Source organism: Otolemur garnettii, unplaced genomic scaffold (assembly GCF_000181295.1).
Source record: "Otolemur garnettii isolate 467f Iridium unplaced genomic scaffold, OtoGar3 scaffold00131, whole genome shotgun sequence".
Lineage (NCBI taxonomy): Eukaryota > Metazoa > Chordata > Mammalia > Primates > Galagidae > Otolemur > Otolemur garnettii.
In genome coordinates this window covers 4,205,715-4,222,996 of record NW_003852526.1, presented here as the reverse complement: position 1 = coordinate 4,222,996, position 17,282 = coordinate 4,205,715, and the positions used below count along the sequence as shown (strand labels likewise).

Genomic DNA, 17,282 nt, shown 5'->3' with positions numbered 1-17,282 from the left:
TGTCTCAAAAAAAAAATAAAAAATAAAAAAAAAAAGAAAACCTTGAACAATTAGTTTTACTATTTAACTTCCTTGTACTGATTTTCTTAGGTCTTTTCCCCTGTGTTCACTTTTCCTAAATCTTGCTTCTGAGTTGCTAAGAAGTGTGAGTCCCAATTTTTAAATAGTTCATTGATATTTTTTAACTATGAACCAGGAGCCACTGTATGTCAACCAGATCTCTTAATTTACGTGATCAGATTTCCACATATCTCCAAGCAACAGGAATATGCCCAACCTTGTCCTGGCTTAATGCAAACTCCACCTATATTTGATCTCTTCTGTAAGCTACTGCTCTTAATTTTCATCTTTCTTTGCAGCAGTAGTTTCAACCCTGGCTTCATATTAAAATCACCTAGAGAACATGAAAAACATGTTGATAATGGAACCTTAACAGAGGTTCTAATTTAATTGGTGTAATGTAAAACCATTAAAATCAATAGGTAGTGTGTGTTCGTGTATTGGTTTTTTGTGTGAAATTGTTTAGGTGATTCTAACATGCAACTAAATTTGAGAACTATTACAGTAGAGACACAATGCTTACTTGTCCTGACCTTGTAATTTCTATTTACACCAGACTGTAGCGATGACATGATTTGTATGAAATATAAAGTATTTTGAGAATTTTTTGTTTGTGTATCTTAACAAAACTTACCTCTGTGTGGAGATGATACCCTGAAAATGCATGTTGCAAAGACGCTGACTACTATCAAGTGTACCACTCTGATACAACAACAGTTTACATATGGAAAGATTGACCTGGGGTTTGGAACAAAGGTAGCCGATTCTGAATTATGGTATGTATATGAAATCTCATGACAAAATGATAAGGCAGTAAAATCAAAAAATGCCGTGACTCTCATTCCTTTTAGAGGATCATCCTTGAATACTCTTATCTCAGAGTATGCCAGAGAATTAACAAAAATATTTTGATAATGAATTTATTAAAAAATTCATTCAATTTATAGATTGTGTGCTTCTCAGGAAAAGTATTAACATCTGTGATTGTTTTATATTGTTTATGTTATAATAGTCTGTAATCATGCTCCCTAAGAACAAAGATTATCTGTTTTTATTTTTTAATACTTCCAGGTGCAAAGTTGATAACATGGCCTATTGTAATTCACTTACTACATATTAGATATTCTCTATCGCCTAAGGTTACCCTCTAATGTTGATATGCCAGTGCCAACGCTAACATTAAATGAGTCATTTAATTAAATGGGTACTACTGCTTATTTGAAGCAGAAAGTTGAAGCATCTTGGTATTTGAAAGAAAAGAAACACTCTAAATTTAGGATGTTAATGCCAGTTTGTTCTCTTTGGGTCTTGATATATAAAACTTGTTGATCTCTATAATATTTTTACTTGTCAACAGAAATAATATTTTATCTACTTGAGATTTAAAATCAAAAGTATTGTTTTTTTTCATTTTCCTTAGAAGTATGGATAGACGTAAAACATTCTTGAGTTATCTAATTTAGGTATGACTTATTTTTAAAGCAAACTTGCTGCTGATGTAATTTTGAAAACTCTTGATTTGATGAACAAACTTAAACAGTTGATTCCTGGTATGGAAGTAAGCTTCTACAAGATCCTTCAGGTAAGTTTAAACTCTTCCAACATTGAAGTTTTTCATCCCGAAGTGTTCCTAATACATGTTTGTGTTTAATATTCTGAATCTTTAGAAGATGTTTCTCTTAGAATGGGCCATCAGAAGAAAGATTTAAGTTGTTTAATTATCTTAAGCAGATGTAATATTCTCATTGCAGAGTTAGGTAGTTTCACAGTAATTGACATAAGTGCTCCTGATTCTAATGTACAGAATGTTCCCAAGAGTGCTGCTTCCTTAGCCTTTACCTTTCTTGTCTCATATGCAAATGTTTTCATTTATTTCTCTTGACATTAGGGGGAGGGTGGTCTTTGGTTTTGGGTTTTGCTTTTGCTCAGGGTTGATGAGGTATCTGGGATTACTAGGTAATAAGAAGACATCTAGAAGGAAAGGACTTGATTGTGAATGATAGTAAGATTAGAAGAAATACAGGGTGGCCATAAAGTTTGTAAATTGCACACTATTTTAAATTGCATGCAAACTTTTTGGCCACCCTATATACAGAAAATGGCTTACTCAACAGATTTCAATGATAATAGTAGGTGAATAAGCTCAGATGTTATCAAAAGACAACTTTACAACAAATTTAATCTAAAGATTTAATTGGTATTATTTGTGATTTTAGAACCAAACAACCTCATTCCATAAAATAGAATAAATTGTTCCCGTAAGGGAAGCAGAAGAAGTTGATTTGATAGACAAAGGCTAAAGAAAGCAGAAACAGGAGAATGTTCCAATGGCAGATTGGTCATTTCAAAGCTACTTTCCTTAAGGGGGACTTCCTGATTACAGTGAGTCAGGTTGATTGAAATCTCTTATGTGGTTGGTTTGTTTTTGGAAAACTGGCCCATATTAAAGTTGATTACATAGAAGTTAGCTTAAGTGACTCTTATGTGGTTGGTTTGTTTTGGTCTTGTGTGGAGGGAGTTAGTACAGGAGATTAGTCTAAAACAATGAGCTCCCATAAACTTTGTTTAACAGTAACCACCTTGATATCTATAATACTTGTCTTATAAAAGGTATTTAACAAAAATATGTGAATTATGTTACAATAGTAACTTAGCAGAGGTGGTTCTACCTCTGCTCTATGTATAGGTAGGGTAGAAGCCAAAGCTGAAACCTTACACAGGGGCAACTTACACACATGCTTTGAGAGCATAATGTTTAAGAGACTGTGTTCCAAATGTTGATTTTACTAATTGTTAGTCAGTGTAGGTATAAGTCATTTCACCTTGCTACTCTTTGGTTTCCTTGACTACACACTGAAAATGATGATTCCTGTCCATAGCAGGAGTCATGAAGGGTTATCAGTGAGGTTCTGGAGATGAAGGCTGTACTTACAGTTTTGTGACATTAAATTATACTTTACCTATTTGGCACTTGACATATTAATACTTTACTAGTAACTTAATACATTTTTTAAAAAATTGAGTCAAACTGATTTTATGTCAATACTTGAGAGATGTTTTTCATAGTATAAGTTGAACATCCCCAATTTGAAAATCTGAAATACAAATGTTCCAAAATTCGAGACTTTGACCATTGTGATAACTTTTTCTTTTTTGAGACAAGAGTCTCACTTTTTTGCCCCTGGTAGAGTGCTGTTGAGCTCACAGCAACCTCAAATTCTTGGGCTCAAGTGATCTTGCCTCAGCCTCCCAAGTAGCTAGGACTACAGGTACTTGATACAATTCCTGGCTATTTTTAGAGACAAGGTCTCTACTCTTGCTCAGGGTGGTCTCAAACTCTTGAGCTCAAATGATGCACCCACCTTGGACTCCCACAGTGCTAAGATTATAGGAATGAGCAACTGTGCTGGCCTGTGATAACTCTTAAAAAGAAATGCTCATTAGAACATTTTAGACTTTGGATTTTCAGATTAGGTATGCTCAATCAGTAAGTAAAGATATTCCAAAATCCAAAAATATCTGAAATGTGAAACACTTTAGTCCCAAGCATTTCAGATAAGGTATATGTAACCTTTAGATGATTTGGGTCTTACAGTACTAATATAAAATATTTACTGACAGGAAGAACTTGAAGTAAGTATATTATTTCAATCTTTACATTTTCTGATTTGAGTTAATTTGAATTTTACTTTTTATTTGATGGCTATAAGTAATTTGGAAATGATTAACTACTTTTTAAGTTTTGCTTTTAAATGGTAGCTTAAAAAATAAAATAATAATTCTAAATATCAGTCATTTGTGGGTGACATTTTAAATATATCAATTTAGGGAAAGCATAATTTCCATAGGCACACTTAAAAGCATTGAAACCTTAGCAAGATTCTTTTTTTAAAACTAGTATGTTCATGTTGATTTGCATGGCACTGTAAACAGCTATACAACTATAAAAAAGCAAAGACCAATAATACACTCAAACATCAGATAGAAACACTTCAAGTTTACTTAGAATTATTTTATGATTTATCTGTTTACATACCTTACTCTAAAAGATCTGACATTGTTTACTCTTTGTGCCTCTTCTGTTCTGGTTTCTGATTTGTGTAGGATCCACGTTTGATTACTCCTTTGGCTTTTGCTTTAACATCAGATAATAGAGAACAAGTACAGTCTGGACTGGGAATATTATTGGAAGCTGCTCCACTGCCAGACTTTCCTGCTTTAGTGTAAGTTGTAATCATTTGCAGTGTATCTTTTTGTGATGTTAAAATACCCTGCTATGTGTCCTTAGTCCTCAGTATAAAGGGAATTGAAGATTTCACTGTAGAAACATCTTTTAAATGAATTTTTAAATTAAACATTTAAAAAATGTTTAATTCCTGTAAATGAAAAGTCTAGAAATACTCAGGGAAAAGCTAGATCCAGTGGTTAATTATTATTTAGGTACTATCCCTCTTTGCTTCTTGGCATATCTTTTTAATGATAGTTTCTAGGCACTCTAAGCTTATATCCTACCAGTTTAGTTCTAGCACAGAAAGAACATTTTTTTCCTGATTGTTTAAGTGAAAGGTCTAAGCATCACTGTCATTGACTAGACCTGGGTCATTTACCAAGGGGTCAGCTATGAGAACTACATGGATGGAAAATTAGTTGGGAAAGTGGAGTAGGAGAGTTCCTAAAGAAAAAAAATCTGTGCTTTCATCAGAAAGTGAAATAGGCTTGGTGCCTGTGCCTCAAGTGACTAAGGCGCCAGCCACATACACCCAAGGTGGCGGGTTCAAATCTAGCCCAGGCCCACCAAACAACAATGACGGCTGCAACCAAAAAATAGCCAGGCATTGTGGTGGGTGCCTGTGATCCCAGCTGCTTGGGAGGCGGAGGCAAGAGACTCCCTTGAGTCCAGGAGTTGGAGGTTGCTGTGAGCTGTGATGCCACCACACTCTACCCAGGGGGACAGCTTGAGGCTCTGTCTAAAAAAAAAAAAAAAAAGAAAGTGAAATAAATGATGGTGGCGCAAAGTAAGGAGTATTCGCATTTATGTTTGATAAAAATTCAGGTTTATAAGGCTTTCTGTAAATTAAATGATATTAACAAACGTCTGTTAGTCATCTATTCTTAAAAAATTTAGGTGGCTTACATAAATGAATTTGTATAAGTGATTTGAATAATTTGAAGCAATTGATAAATAGGTAAGATATTCCTTATGTGCCAGGGGTCAGTATACTGGCCAGTGGACAAGTGCCTGTTTTTATAAACAGTTTTATTGGAACAAGGCTACAGCTACTCATTTTCATATCATCTTTATTTCTCTGTTTCCATTCAGAATTGAATAATTATAATAAACGATATAAGCCCTCAAGCCTAAAATATTTATTATCTTGTCCTATAAAAAAAAGTTTGCTAAACCATGCCATGCCATTCAATGATTTTGCAATCCCATTTTTCAGAATTAATTATTTGGGTGGTCGTAAATTAAGAATTTAAAAAGTATGGATGCAAGACCTAGAAACTGCATAACCAAAATTCTCTTAATTTTATAATAAAGATTTTTAAACAAAAAGCCAAATAGAAAGCTTTTCAAGTTGTAAGACAGAGGTGGTCTGTGAAGCAGCTCCATAATGTGGTGGCTTATTTGCTTCAATGAGGGCAGTCTAACAGGAAGCAAAACCCCAGAGGTTCAGAGGGGAAAGCTGCACAGCCTCACTGAACATGGGAATATCAACTTCTGCCTCCATATGTGAGGCCTTCCCTGTCTTATTTGTACTGTAGGTAATTTTCTTTTGGGGTACTAGCCATTTATGCTAACTATTAATATCCTTATTTGACATTATCTTGGGGCAGTTGAATAAAGCCGTTTTATATGACGGGTGCATCAGTAGATAGGTTTTGTATATTTTTTTTCCATTTTGTTTAAACATTTAATAAATGGTAAAAGAAACCAGACCTTCTAGGCATTTTGGATATGGTTGTAAATTAGACTAGGTGCCTGTTGTTATGAGATTTGCACTCAACTCTTAACTGGGAGATGAGTTAAAATTTTGCATATCAGTATGGGAGGGTAGGGTAGTTATTATTGGTCTTACATAGGTCATTAGTGAAGGCCTCTCTGAGAAGGTAGATTTGAACTCAGAACTTGATGATGGGAAGGAACCAGCCCAATGCAGATCTTGTAAGAAGAGTCTTGTTCCAAGTAAAGGAACAGCTTATGAGAAGGCCCTGTGAAAGGAGAAGGATGAGATTTTTAAAGAGACAGAATGGATGAAAGTCAGGTTTTTGCAAATAAAGTTAGAAAAAATAAAAGTCTAAGGACATAGATAGAGGCCAGGTAATGTCACCCACGATAAGGAAGTTGCTCTGACCAAAACTAATAACACTGTTCTTACTACAAATAATTCAGACTCACAGACTAGTTTTATATTGCCTTCAGACCAGAAGCAGAGTTGTTATAAAGTGTCACAAGTAGAAAAAAGTGGGTCCTCTGGAAAACTTAGGACATTTCCCAAAACTGTTTCATCATGGTCTCTGAGAAAATTATTTCATTATTTTCAGACTTCTGTTCTAAAAACAAAAAGGACCCATTCTAAAAGACTCCCTAATTCTAGACTAACTCTGCCTTTTACCCTACTTTATGTGTAATTATTTCTTTTTCTTTTTTGACTCCCATTCAGGCTTGGAGAAAGCATAGCAGCAAACAATGCCTATAGACAACAGGAAGCAGAACATACACCCAGAAGAATTCCTTTGCAGTCATTAAATCACAGTTTTCCAACATCAGTAAAGTGTTCAACTCCCCCCCTTTTGAAAGATAGCATACCTGGGTTGAACATTGAGGAATTAATAGAGAAACTTCAGTCTGGAGTGGTGGTAAGTGAAAAATGGCAATTATAAATGAGATTATACCTATTACAAACCAGCTATATGTCAGCCCTGATTATAACATTTATTTAAACTTTAAGTGCATATTTCATTATTGAAACCTTTTTTAATCTTAAAAATGACAGTATTCTTGAAAGTTCAGAAAGGGAGAAAGAAAAAAATCAGTAATTAAATGCCAGTATTTTAACACAGCTATCATTCTTTCCCTAGTCCCTCCCCCCAATCACCAGCTTAAGAAATATGCTTAAAATTTTCACAAGCCCACCAAATTTTACCCAGATATTGTTCTGCAATTGCCAGGTTAGTGAAATATTTGTGACCCACCTGATAGAGCATTCATTTTTTACTTTATTACTCACTATTAAGTTTCAATGATTTAATTCAATCATTGCATTTATTTTAGTTTTTCAAGTGTTAAAATGTTCTATTTTTTTACTTTATGAAAACCTAGGTAAAGGATCAGATTAATGATGTGAGAATATCTGACATAATGGATATATATGAGATGAAGCTGTCCACGTTAGCTGTGAGTACAAGAATATTATAACTATTTGTAATGTTTCCTAAAATGATGAAAATTAATGGTTTGTTTTCTTCTAGTCCAAAGAAAGCAGGCTACAAGATCTCTTAGAAGCAAAAGCTCTAGCCCTCGCTCAGGCTGACAGACTGATTGCTCAGTATCGCTGCCAAAGAACTCAAGCTGAAACGGAGGTATGTGCAATATATAGAAATGTCTGATTAGTAGCAAAATTAATAAATGAAGTAAAATATGTACAAAATATTTGTTATGTATTTGTTACTCTAAAGTATATTGTTCTTAGCATTTGACACAACTACTGCCTCTGTCTTGAAATTCTCTGTCCTTTAATTTTGGTTACGTCATTATCTTCTTATTTTTTTCTACCTAATTAATACTCTTTTCTCATATTATTTATGGTCTACCTTTAAATGTTGGGGGTTCCCAGGATTGTGTTCTATGCCCTTGCCCTTATTTCTGTGTTCTGTGTCTTTAACCATTATTAAAATATTCATGTTCTTGATTTTATATATCAAGCATAGATCATTTTCCTGAGTACTAAATGCTTACTATAGCTCCATTTACATTTACAGCAAGTATTGCAAACTACTCAGAATAACCAATAATAAACTAACCACTCTTCTCTTTTTTAAAATGTATTTTTTTGTATTCCCTCTACTATTTTTAGTTTTCCAAATAAGAAACCTGAAAATCAGTTTGCCTCCTGTAATTATTCACCAACTCCATTTGCCTTGTCTCTATTGGTAGAAAAGGTCAAATCCTTTTCTTTTTTCATATGTATCACAGCAGATCGTCTAATTTCTGTTCCTGTCTTTCATCTAGTTCCTTCCCATCCATCCTCCACACTATAGCCTAACTTATCTTTCTTTGGTTTGGTTCTGCTCTCTCCCTCCCCCAGTGATCTCTGAGGCAATACTCTGACCTTGTCCTTCCTAAAGTAAACTATTCTTCATGGTAGCTGTCATTACTTTTGGAATATCATTAAAATTCAAGGATCCTAACTCTGCATGTCTCGTTTGACGTCTTGCATTTTTGCTTATTCTTAGGGGTCTACCACAGACTGCTTTGCATTTTCTGAAACTTGTCATACTTTCATGTTTCCTTGGCTTTGCACTTGCTATTCCCTATCTAGAATGCTTTTTCTTTTTCTTTGCATAACTCCTCATAATCTTTCAAATTTCAGCTTAAATGCCTTTGTTTTCCACCTATTCAGGTCTCTTCCTTCTCATACATGTGTTCTTCCTCTTTCAATCTACCCTGTGCTTGCCTCTTTATGGTATGTCTCAAACTGAAAAATTTTATCCTCCACCATATGCAGTGTCAGACTATTTCTATCTCTCTTCAGGTACATTACTTGGCACAGGGTGGGTGCTCAGTAAGTTTGACATTGGGCTATGTACATATATACCTTGTGAGCAAAAACTCAACTGCACTGATAGGAAATTCCCAGTAGATACAAATGGAATTTATACAATTTGATATCATTGGTAATGAATTACAATAGTTATCTGACTTCTGAAAGGCATCAAAACTAGTGAGAAGTAAAATACCTTTTAAGTCTTTTTCAGAATCAAGTATTCAAAAAAATATAAAGAAATATGACCATATTTCTTTTTTTTTAAGTTAGTTTAATATGATTTCATTTGTCTTGAATGGTATGTTAAATTTATCATAAATTCCAAGAAAGAAAATTGGTGATATTAAAATCATTTTTCTCTCTTTTCTCATGGCACATTCTTATATTCTGTGTCTGTTAGACATGTCTGGTATTTTGTTAGAGAATGTAGTGTTTAATCAATGTGACTGGAAAAGCTTATATAAAAATAACAATAATTTGGGTATTACCTTCTTGTAGTCTATGTCATAAAAACAGAGAAGAGCTTAGATTTTCATCTGGCATTTTAAAATATGTAGTTTTTTGTTTTGGAGAGGTTTTTTGAAACAGTCTCATTGCCTCGTCCTGAGTAGAATGCCCTGGCATCATAGCTCATAGCAACTTCAAACTCTTGGGCTCAAGCGATCCTCTTGCCTCAGCCTCCTGAGTAGCTGGAATTGTACGTGCCCTTCCCAATGCCCAGCTAGTTTTTTTCTATTTTTATTAGAGATGGGGTCTCACTCTTGCTCAAGCTGGTCTCAAACTCTTAAGCTCAGGCAATCCACCTACCTTGGCAGCCCAGAATGGGGTACAAGCAATCTACTCCTCATTCTTGTTACTTTCCGCTTTTTTATTATTTCATGTCACATACTAAATACAGACAGGTTATGGTATAGTTATGGTCCCTGATTATGCTAGCTTAATTTTAAGTATTCATTTAAGCATTTGTTATGTAGTTAAGATACTATTCTTAATTCTTAACCTAAAATAGGAAAGCTGATGTGTGCTATTTTGTGGTTTAGTGTTAATGGCTACTCTCAAGGATCATACTGAGTAGTATACATATTGCTACCTTTATCTTCCTCCAATTTTGTTTATTTCCATTAATCTGCTCATAATGACATTGTTTTTAATCAGATACTCTATTAAATATAAAACTATAACAGTGTCTGTTTTTAGAAGTAGTTAAGTAACAAATATGCATGACTAATAGAATTTTGCATAACCCAATAAATGGTAGTCTATTTGATATTTAGTGAATCTTTTAAATTAGAAAAATTTGAGTGTATTATATACATGATGATGGAAAATTTTATGGTATATTTTTATTTTATTTTATTTTTTTAAGGCCAGGACACTTGCTGGTATGTTAAGAGAAGTTGAGAGAAAAAATGAAGAGCTTAATGCTCTGCTAAAGTCACAGCAGATTGAAGCGGAAAGAGCCCAGAGTGATATCGAGCATCTCTTTCAACATAATAGGAAGTTAGAATCCGTGGCTGAAGAACATGAAATATTAACAAAATCCTACATGGAACTTCTTCAGAGGTAAATAAAAATAAATAAATAACTTAATATCTGGATTCAACACAGTCAGTGTTTCTTTTCTGTGACCCTAAAATCCTTTTGTAAGCATTCCGTATTTTCCATTAACTCAAGGTAAGTAGTATTTTTTCATACTCACTGTCACCATTAGAAATAAAATAAAGGTTTCTTCAATTCTCCTAATTGACTTATTTTAGTTAACTAGTCATTTGGGATATAAGCTCCACAAAAATAAGCTTCTTTGTCCATTTTGATCACTCACAAATCCCTAGGGCTTGTAATGGTGGTTGGTACATAGTTAGGCTCTCCATTAATAATTGCTGAATGAACCTAATTGTCAAATTTAGTATTAGGATGAATCAGTCATTTCTGCAGATCAAAATTGATTAAATATTGGTGATTTTATATTCATATGATTCATAGTTTTTAACTCATCTGAATGTCATTGAATATAGTTTATTTATACGAGATCTGACAATTAAGTTCACAAATTTGCTACCATGTGCTTATGTTGCCAACACTATACAAACAACTTGGTAATTTCATAATCTTGATATATTAGTGTCTCATAGTTGTGTTCATGTTGATGTATGGCAGTGTATTGCTGAGTGGCATTCATTATTGTTGCATGTTTTTGTGTGCTATCAGGAGAATGTTGGAATTTGAATCACAGCAGTGAACTAACTTTTGTAAATTTCTTGTTAAACTTGTCAAGAGTGGAAGTGAAATCAGAGACAGGTTAGTTAGTGTTTATGGGAATAAAGTAGGAGAATACAAACTGATTAAACATTTTTCTGAGAGAAAATGTCACTGTTCATGGTAGCCAGTAACGAGCAGAATTGACAAAAACATTGCAAAAATTCATCAAATTGTGCATCAAAATTGTTAGCCAACCTTGAGAAGCATAGCAGACCAAGTAAATATTGATAAACAGGAAAGTCTTAACTGAAAATCCTGGCCAACAACTCATGGCTCTTGTATCACAACAGTGCACCACCTTACACAGCACTATCTGTGAGGGAGGGGTTTTTTTTAGCCAGTAAACAAATAACTATATCAGAACACCCTCCCTATTTACCTTAGCCCCCGATGACTTTTTTCTTTACCCAAAGATACAGGAAATACTAAAAGGAAGAAATGTTTGATAACATTAAGGAAATGTCATTAAAAAAAGTAATACAACAATAGCTTTTAAAAAATTGCTTTGAAGCATAGTCTAGGCACTGGTGTCAGTGCGTAGCTTCCCAAGGGGAGTACTTTGAAGGTGACCATAGTGATTTTCAGCAATGAAGTAGGTAGCACTTTTATTTGGATTAATTTGTGAATTTGATTGTCAGGCCTCGTATGTGTGACTTTACCTATAGGGTGAGTTCTTCTGGTTGAATTGCTGGGTTAAAAAATGTATGCATTTGAAATTTTTATAGATATTTCCAAACTTCCTTCTAAAAAGCTTAAGCAACTTAAGTATCTCATATCCTTTGAGCATCATATTGGCGCTCAAAAAGTTTCAGATTGTGCAGTACTTTAGATTTTGGATTTTCAGATTAGGTATCCTCAATCCTATACTGATTTATTTGCCATACTAACCAAGTTTGATAGGTTTGTCCTCCTTTGTCAAGCTATTTTATCTTTTAGTATAGTTTTAAAACTTCTGAATTACAAGAAAGTGATAATTATGTATTTTCTACCAAATAATGAAAATAAAAACACTTTGGGGAATGTGTTTATTGTTTTAATTTACATTTTAAGATTGTTTAATCTACAATATAGATAAATTAGGAATGAATATGTAATATGTAATTAAATGGCCAGATGGGTAACAAATAAATGTAGCTGACTAGAGAAAGATCATTTGTGATGGATAAACTCTCTAAAAGCATTCAAATTCACATTGTTAAAAACTATATAGGACCAATAAACGCTCTGCTGGCCGAATTTGGCCAGTGCCACCAGTTGTAGTTTGTTTGTTTATTTATTTATTTATTGGAGATGGTAATCACTCTCAGTTCCTTATATGGTGACATCATTATAGCTGATGGCAATCACAAACTCCTGGTCTCAAGCAACCCTCCTGCCTCAGCCTCCCAAGTTGGGACTATAGGCACATGCCACCATGTCCAGTTAAGTTTTGTTTTTTTTGTAGAAACAGAGTCTTACTGTGTTGTCCACGATAGTCTTAAACTCTTGGCCTCAAGTGATCCTCCCACCTTGGTGTCCCAAAGTCTTAGGACTACAGATGTGAGCCACTGCAGCTGGTCTAAATAGGATATTTTATGCTAAAGATAGTCAGAGTATCACTTTCAAAAGGATTTTATTCTGTATTTATCTTGAAGGTAAAATAAGCAGAACTATTAGATGCAGAGCTTTAAAGAGGTAGAGAAATTTAGAACCCTAAACTTTTTTGGAGATAGCTGTTTTATCTGTATAATGCAATACTATCTGTGGAGTAATGTATATTCATAAATAAGAGATTAATGTCCCGCATATTTCTATTTCATAGTAATTCTTATCACATCAGTCAGCCAAAACATCTTTACTGCCTTTTAGAGTTGATTGAATTTTATTTAGGTTCTGGTTGTTCATAGCATTCCTCTTACCTGCATTGTATGCAATTTGGTTAGAAGAAATAAAGAAAGCACTGAGTTTTTCTTCTCTATGTACTTTTTCCCATAAAGATACCAACTCATTTCTTTTTCTTTTCAGAAATGAAACTACTGAAAAGAAGAACAAAGATTTACAGATCACATGTGATTCTCTGAATAAACAAATTGAGACAGTGAAAAAGTTGAATGAGTCACTCAAACAACAAAATGAAAAGTAAAAATCTCTAGTTCTATATTCTAAATAGTTGAGATTTTTAAAAACAAAATGATTATTTTTCTATATTGATAAAACTAATAATTTTTACTTACATTAGATGCAATTATTAGTAAAAATTATATCTAGATATAATTACATATATTTGATATGCTAGCAAAATTTACAGGCATAAATTTTCTCTTGAAATATTTCTTGAATAAAAAAAGTCACAAATGATATGCTTCATTGACATTTTCTTCTGTTTCTTTCTATAACTTCAGAACTATTGCCCAATTAGTAGAGAAAGAAGAACAGAAAAAAGAAATACAAAACCAGCTAGTAGACAGAGAATATAAACTAACAAGTAAGTGGATTATTTAACACCTTGTCTATTTTTAATGTTTTGTGTTGAAGAAAATGAAAGCATGAGTGGTTTCTCTTTTTTGTTTTCTAATTCTCTTATTAAACACAGCTCTCATTTTCTTGCCATAATATTTCACAAAAGCAGTTTAATTGGTCAAGAAAATAAAGAATACATTTTGTTGAAATCTCTGGATTATAAGAAATGATTGTCCTTTTTAAAATAAAAAATGTTGAAGGAACATAACAGCAGGTGGCAGTACTAGGTAACTTTTAGTTATTACCTTCTTAGTAGTATATCTGGGAAAAAATTAATCCACCAAACCTTTTCTGTTCTAACTGACTTAGAGCACAGATACCTATGTGTATAATTTTTGTAACTGTAGTTCTCCTTTTCTTTTCTAACCTTCAAGCTTTGAGGGTTGTCTTCCACCTCTTTAAAGTGTATTAAGAACAGAGGATGAGGAAAACACATGGAGATTTAGTGTTTTGTATAGAAATAGAAAGGATTTCATGGTGGTTTTTATTCAGCAAATACTATAAATCTTCCCACAAGATTATTTCTTTATCTTCCTAGTTGTCTTTCTTTTGCTCTTATAATATTGCTACTAAAATTTTCAGGGTACTATCAGTATAAGACCTCTGAGTATATAGCTGATTGTTTGTTTGTTTTAAGATTTGCATCAAAAATTAAAAGTACAAGAAGAAACTATTAAAGTTTTACAAAAGGAAAGTGAAGATAAAGAAGAAACCGTCGATATCCTTAGAAAAGAATTAAGCAGAACAGAACAGATAAGAAAAGAGTTGAGCATTAAGGTAAGGGTATTCTTTTGCCTTAAAATGAATTCACCCTTTTCACAAAGAAGTCTTTGTGAAAGAGGTGAATTTGGATAAATTAAAGTTCTATTTCTTTAGTAAATTTGTTTGGAGGATATTATAATTTCTATCACTTGTTTTGAGGGTTCCCTCACAATGTGAAAACCTGTATTCCCAAAAATCATTAAACATTTTTTTAAGTACATACTATGTACCAGCACTTGCTGCTTTCAAGTATACAAAGAATACAGAAGAGGGTTCCTCGTTCTTGATGTCACATACAGGTTAACTGTATGTAGGTGTGTAGCTTTATCTCTGCTTATGGCAGTGGTAGCAATATTTGCAGTTCCTATTTGTTTAGAACTTACAATTTGCAAAGCACTCTCTTTCAAACATTTTCCTTAACTTTTATGTTAATAAATATTATATTAACATATACATACTAATAAATATTTTCAACTTACAAATGAAGAAACCAAATCTGAGGTTACTTGCTAAGATCACATATCTGGTGGGTAGAACAGTAGACAAATATCCTGAATCTAAGTCCAGTGTTCTTTCTACATTATCATGATTGTATATATTGAGTGTTATCTATGAATTGTGCTTTCTGGCTCATTTACTACTAGGAAGATGAGAACAGACTAGGATTAAAAGACTGAATTGCCTTGGCGCCTGTGGCTCAAGCAGCTAAGGCACCAGCCACGTACACCTAAGGTGGCGGGTTCAAATCCAGCCCAGGCCTGACAAACTACAATAATGGCTGCAACCAAAAAAAATAGCCAGGCGTTGTGGCGGACGCCTGTGGTCCCAGCTACTTGGGGAGGCTGAGGCAGGAGACTCGCTTGAGCCCAGGAGTTGGAGGTTGCTGTGAGCAGTGAAGCCATGGCACTCTACCCAGGGGGACAACTTGAGGCTCTGTCAAAAAAAAAAAAAAAAGACTGAACTACTACACAGCATGAGTAACAAAAGAGGAATAAAATTTAATGCCACATTTACAGTTGTTTCCAGTTCTGCTTCAATGTGATGATTTTATAAGTGATTTTAAATAACATTATACAGTATTCTCTGCAAAATTTTAGCTACTAGCATTGATTTAAAAAGACAAAAATGTCTGTGAAGTGGCTTAGTGCCTGTAACTCAAGCGGCTAAGGTGCCAGCCACATACACCAGAGCTGGTGTGTTTGAATCCAGCCCAGGCTTGCCAAACAACAATGACAACTACAACCAAAAAGTAGCCAGGCACTGGGGCAGGCCCCTGTAGTCCCAGCTACTTGGGAGGCTGAGGCAAGAGAATCACTTAAGCCCCAGGAGTTGGAGGTTGCTGTGAGCTGTGATGCCACAACACTCCACTCAGGGTGATGAGTTAAGGCTCTATCTCAAAAAATAAACAAATAAATAGTATTAAAAAAATGTCTGTGAAGAGAAAACATGCGAAGTTATTTTTCTTCTCAATCTTCCCCCACCCCAATTCCTTAGGCTTCCTCTCTAGAGGTTCAAAAGGCACAATTAGAAGGTCGTTTGGAAGAGAAAGAGTCCTTGGTGAAACTTCAGCAAGAGGAATTGAACAAGCATTCTCACATGATAGCAATGATCCACAGTTTAAGTGGTGGGAAAATAAATCCAGAAACTGTGAATCTCAGTATATAGACATTATGGCCTTTTGGAATTTGTAATGTAATATAATGTTATTTATCTTTTGGACGGGCTTGGGTAGGGGAGATAATTTGTGACTACAAAACAATAGGAAAGTATTATCCAAGTATTAATTTAGTAAAGAATCTCATTTGATACATGTTTTTACGTGGTCTTTGAATATAAATTTTAAGTTTTGCTTCCTGTTTCTGGCTTTTATTGTGCAGGGGTGTCCAACTGTTTTTCTTTTCTGCCGCACCTTAGGAGAATACACATTGTCTCAGGCCACATATTAAATACACAAACACTAAAAAGGCTGCTGAGCAAAGAAAAGGTCTGTGCAAGATATTTCAAGATATCTGACACCACAGATAAGCAAAACAGGCCTCAAATAATCTGGATGCAGCCACAGGCTGGACACCCCAGCTTAAAGTTTTCTTTGGTTCTTATATTAGAATTTTCCTATTAACCTCCATCATCATTTTTCTAAGGTCTTTTGCTTCTCCTTAATCACTTTCTACTCTGATTATTTAGATCTTAGACTCAAACTTTCTTGATATAAAAATCCTAAAGATTAATAAACTAAAAATACAATTATCATAAAGAGAGAAGGTCTGATACTGCTAGAGAAGTTTTCCTCTGGCTCGGCACCTATAGCTCAAGCGGCTAAGGTGCCAGCCACATACACCAGAGCTGGCGGGTTCAAATTCTGTCCAGCCTGCCAAACAATACAAACAGCTGCAACCAAAAAATATATATATATATAGATATATATATAGATATAGATATACACATGTGTATATCTATATATATATGGCTGGCCCCTGTAGTCTCAGCTACTTGGGAGACTGAGGCAAGAGAATCACTTGAGCCCAGGAGTTGAAGGTTGCTGTGAGCTGTGATGCCATGGCACTCTATCCAGGGCAACAGGTTGAGCCTCTGTCTCAAAAAAAAAGAGAAGTTTTTTTTCTAAAGAAGCACGAAAGAAAATATTAATGAATTTAAAATAGTTTTTATCACGAAATTTAAAATATAGTAGGATCTGCATCCACATAAGGTCATTAAAAACATAAAATTCAGTAAGATATATAGTATAAATTTGAAAAATGCAATGTTTAGTTATCAGAAATGTATAAAAATTATGAAATAGCTATTGTGTTAAATGATTGTCTCAAAAAAAAAATGTGTAGAATTACTTGTAGCTTTATTTTCAAAAATGTATGTTGGCCCACCCATATCACTTCTAATTAATTATGAATTTCTGATTTACATAAGGATAATTTA

General features: G+C 33.9%; 1 protein-coding gene across 2 annotated transcripts in view; it reads left to right on the top strand.

Moving 5' to 3' along the window:
- CIP2A (cell proliferation regulating inhibitor of protein phosphatase 2A) overlaps positions 1–16,153 on the top strand; it is a 32,854-nt gene extending 16,701 nt beyond the window's left edge. Inside the window, exons 11-21 of one of the 2 annotated variants that reach the window (XM_003798198.2) lie at positions 695–836; positions 1,543–1,642; positions 4,165–4,283; positions 6,726–6,921; positions 7,385–7,459; positions 7,534–7,644; positions 10,195–10,391; positions 13,092–13,205; positions 13,469–13,551; positions 14,224–14,363; positions 15,843–16,153. In XM_003798198.2, the coding sequence (XP_003798246.1) occupies positions 695–836; positions 1,543–1,642; positions 4,165–4,283; positions 6,726–6,921; positions 7,385–7,459; positions 7,534–7,644; positions 10,195–10,391; positions 13,092–13,205; positions 13,469–13,551; positions 14,224–14,363; positions 15,843–16,013 (1,448 nt within the window). In that variant the 3' untranslated portion in view covers positions 16,014–16,153. The remainder of the gene's footprint in view (positions 1–694; positions 837–1,542; positions 1,643–4,164; positions 4,284–6,725; positions 6,922–7,384; positions 7,460–7,533; positions 7,645–10,194; positions 10,392–13,091; positions 13,206–13,468; positions 13,552–14,223; positions 14,364–15,842) is intronic. The other variant, XM_012810376.1, reaches the window with a different exon arrangement.
- Positions 16,154–17,282: the final 1,129 nt, after the last annotated feature.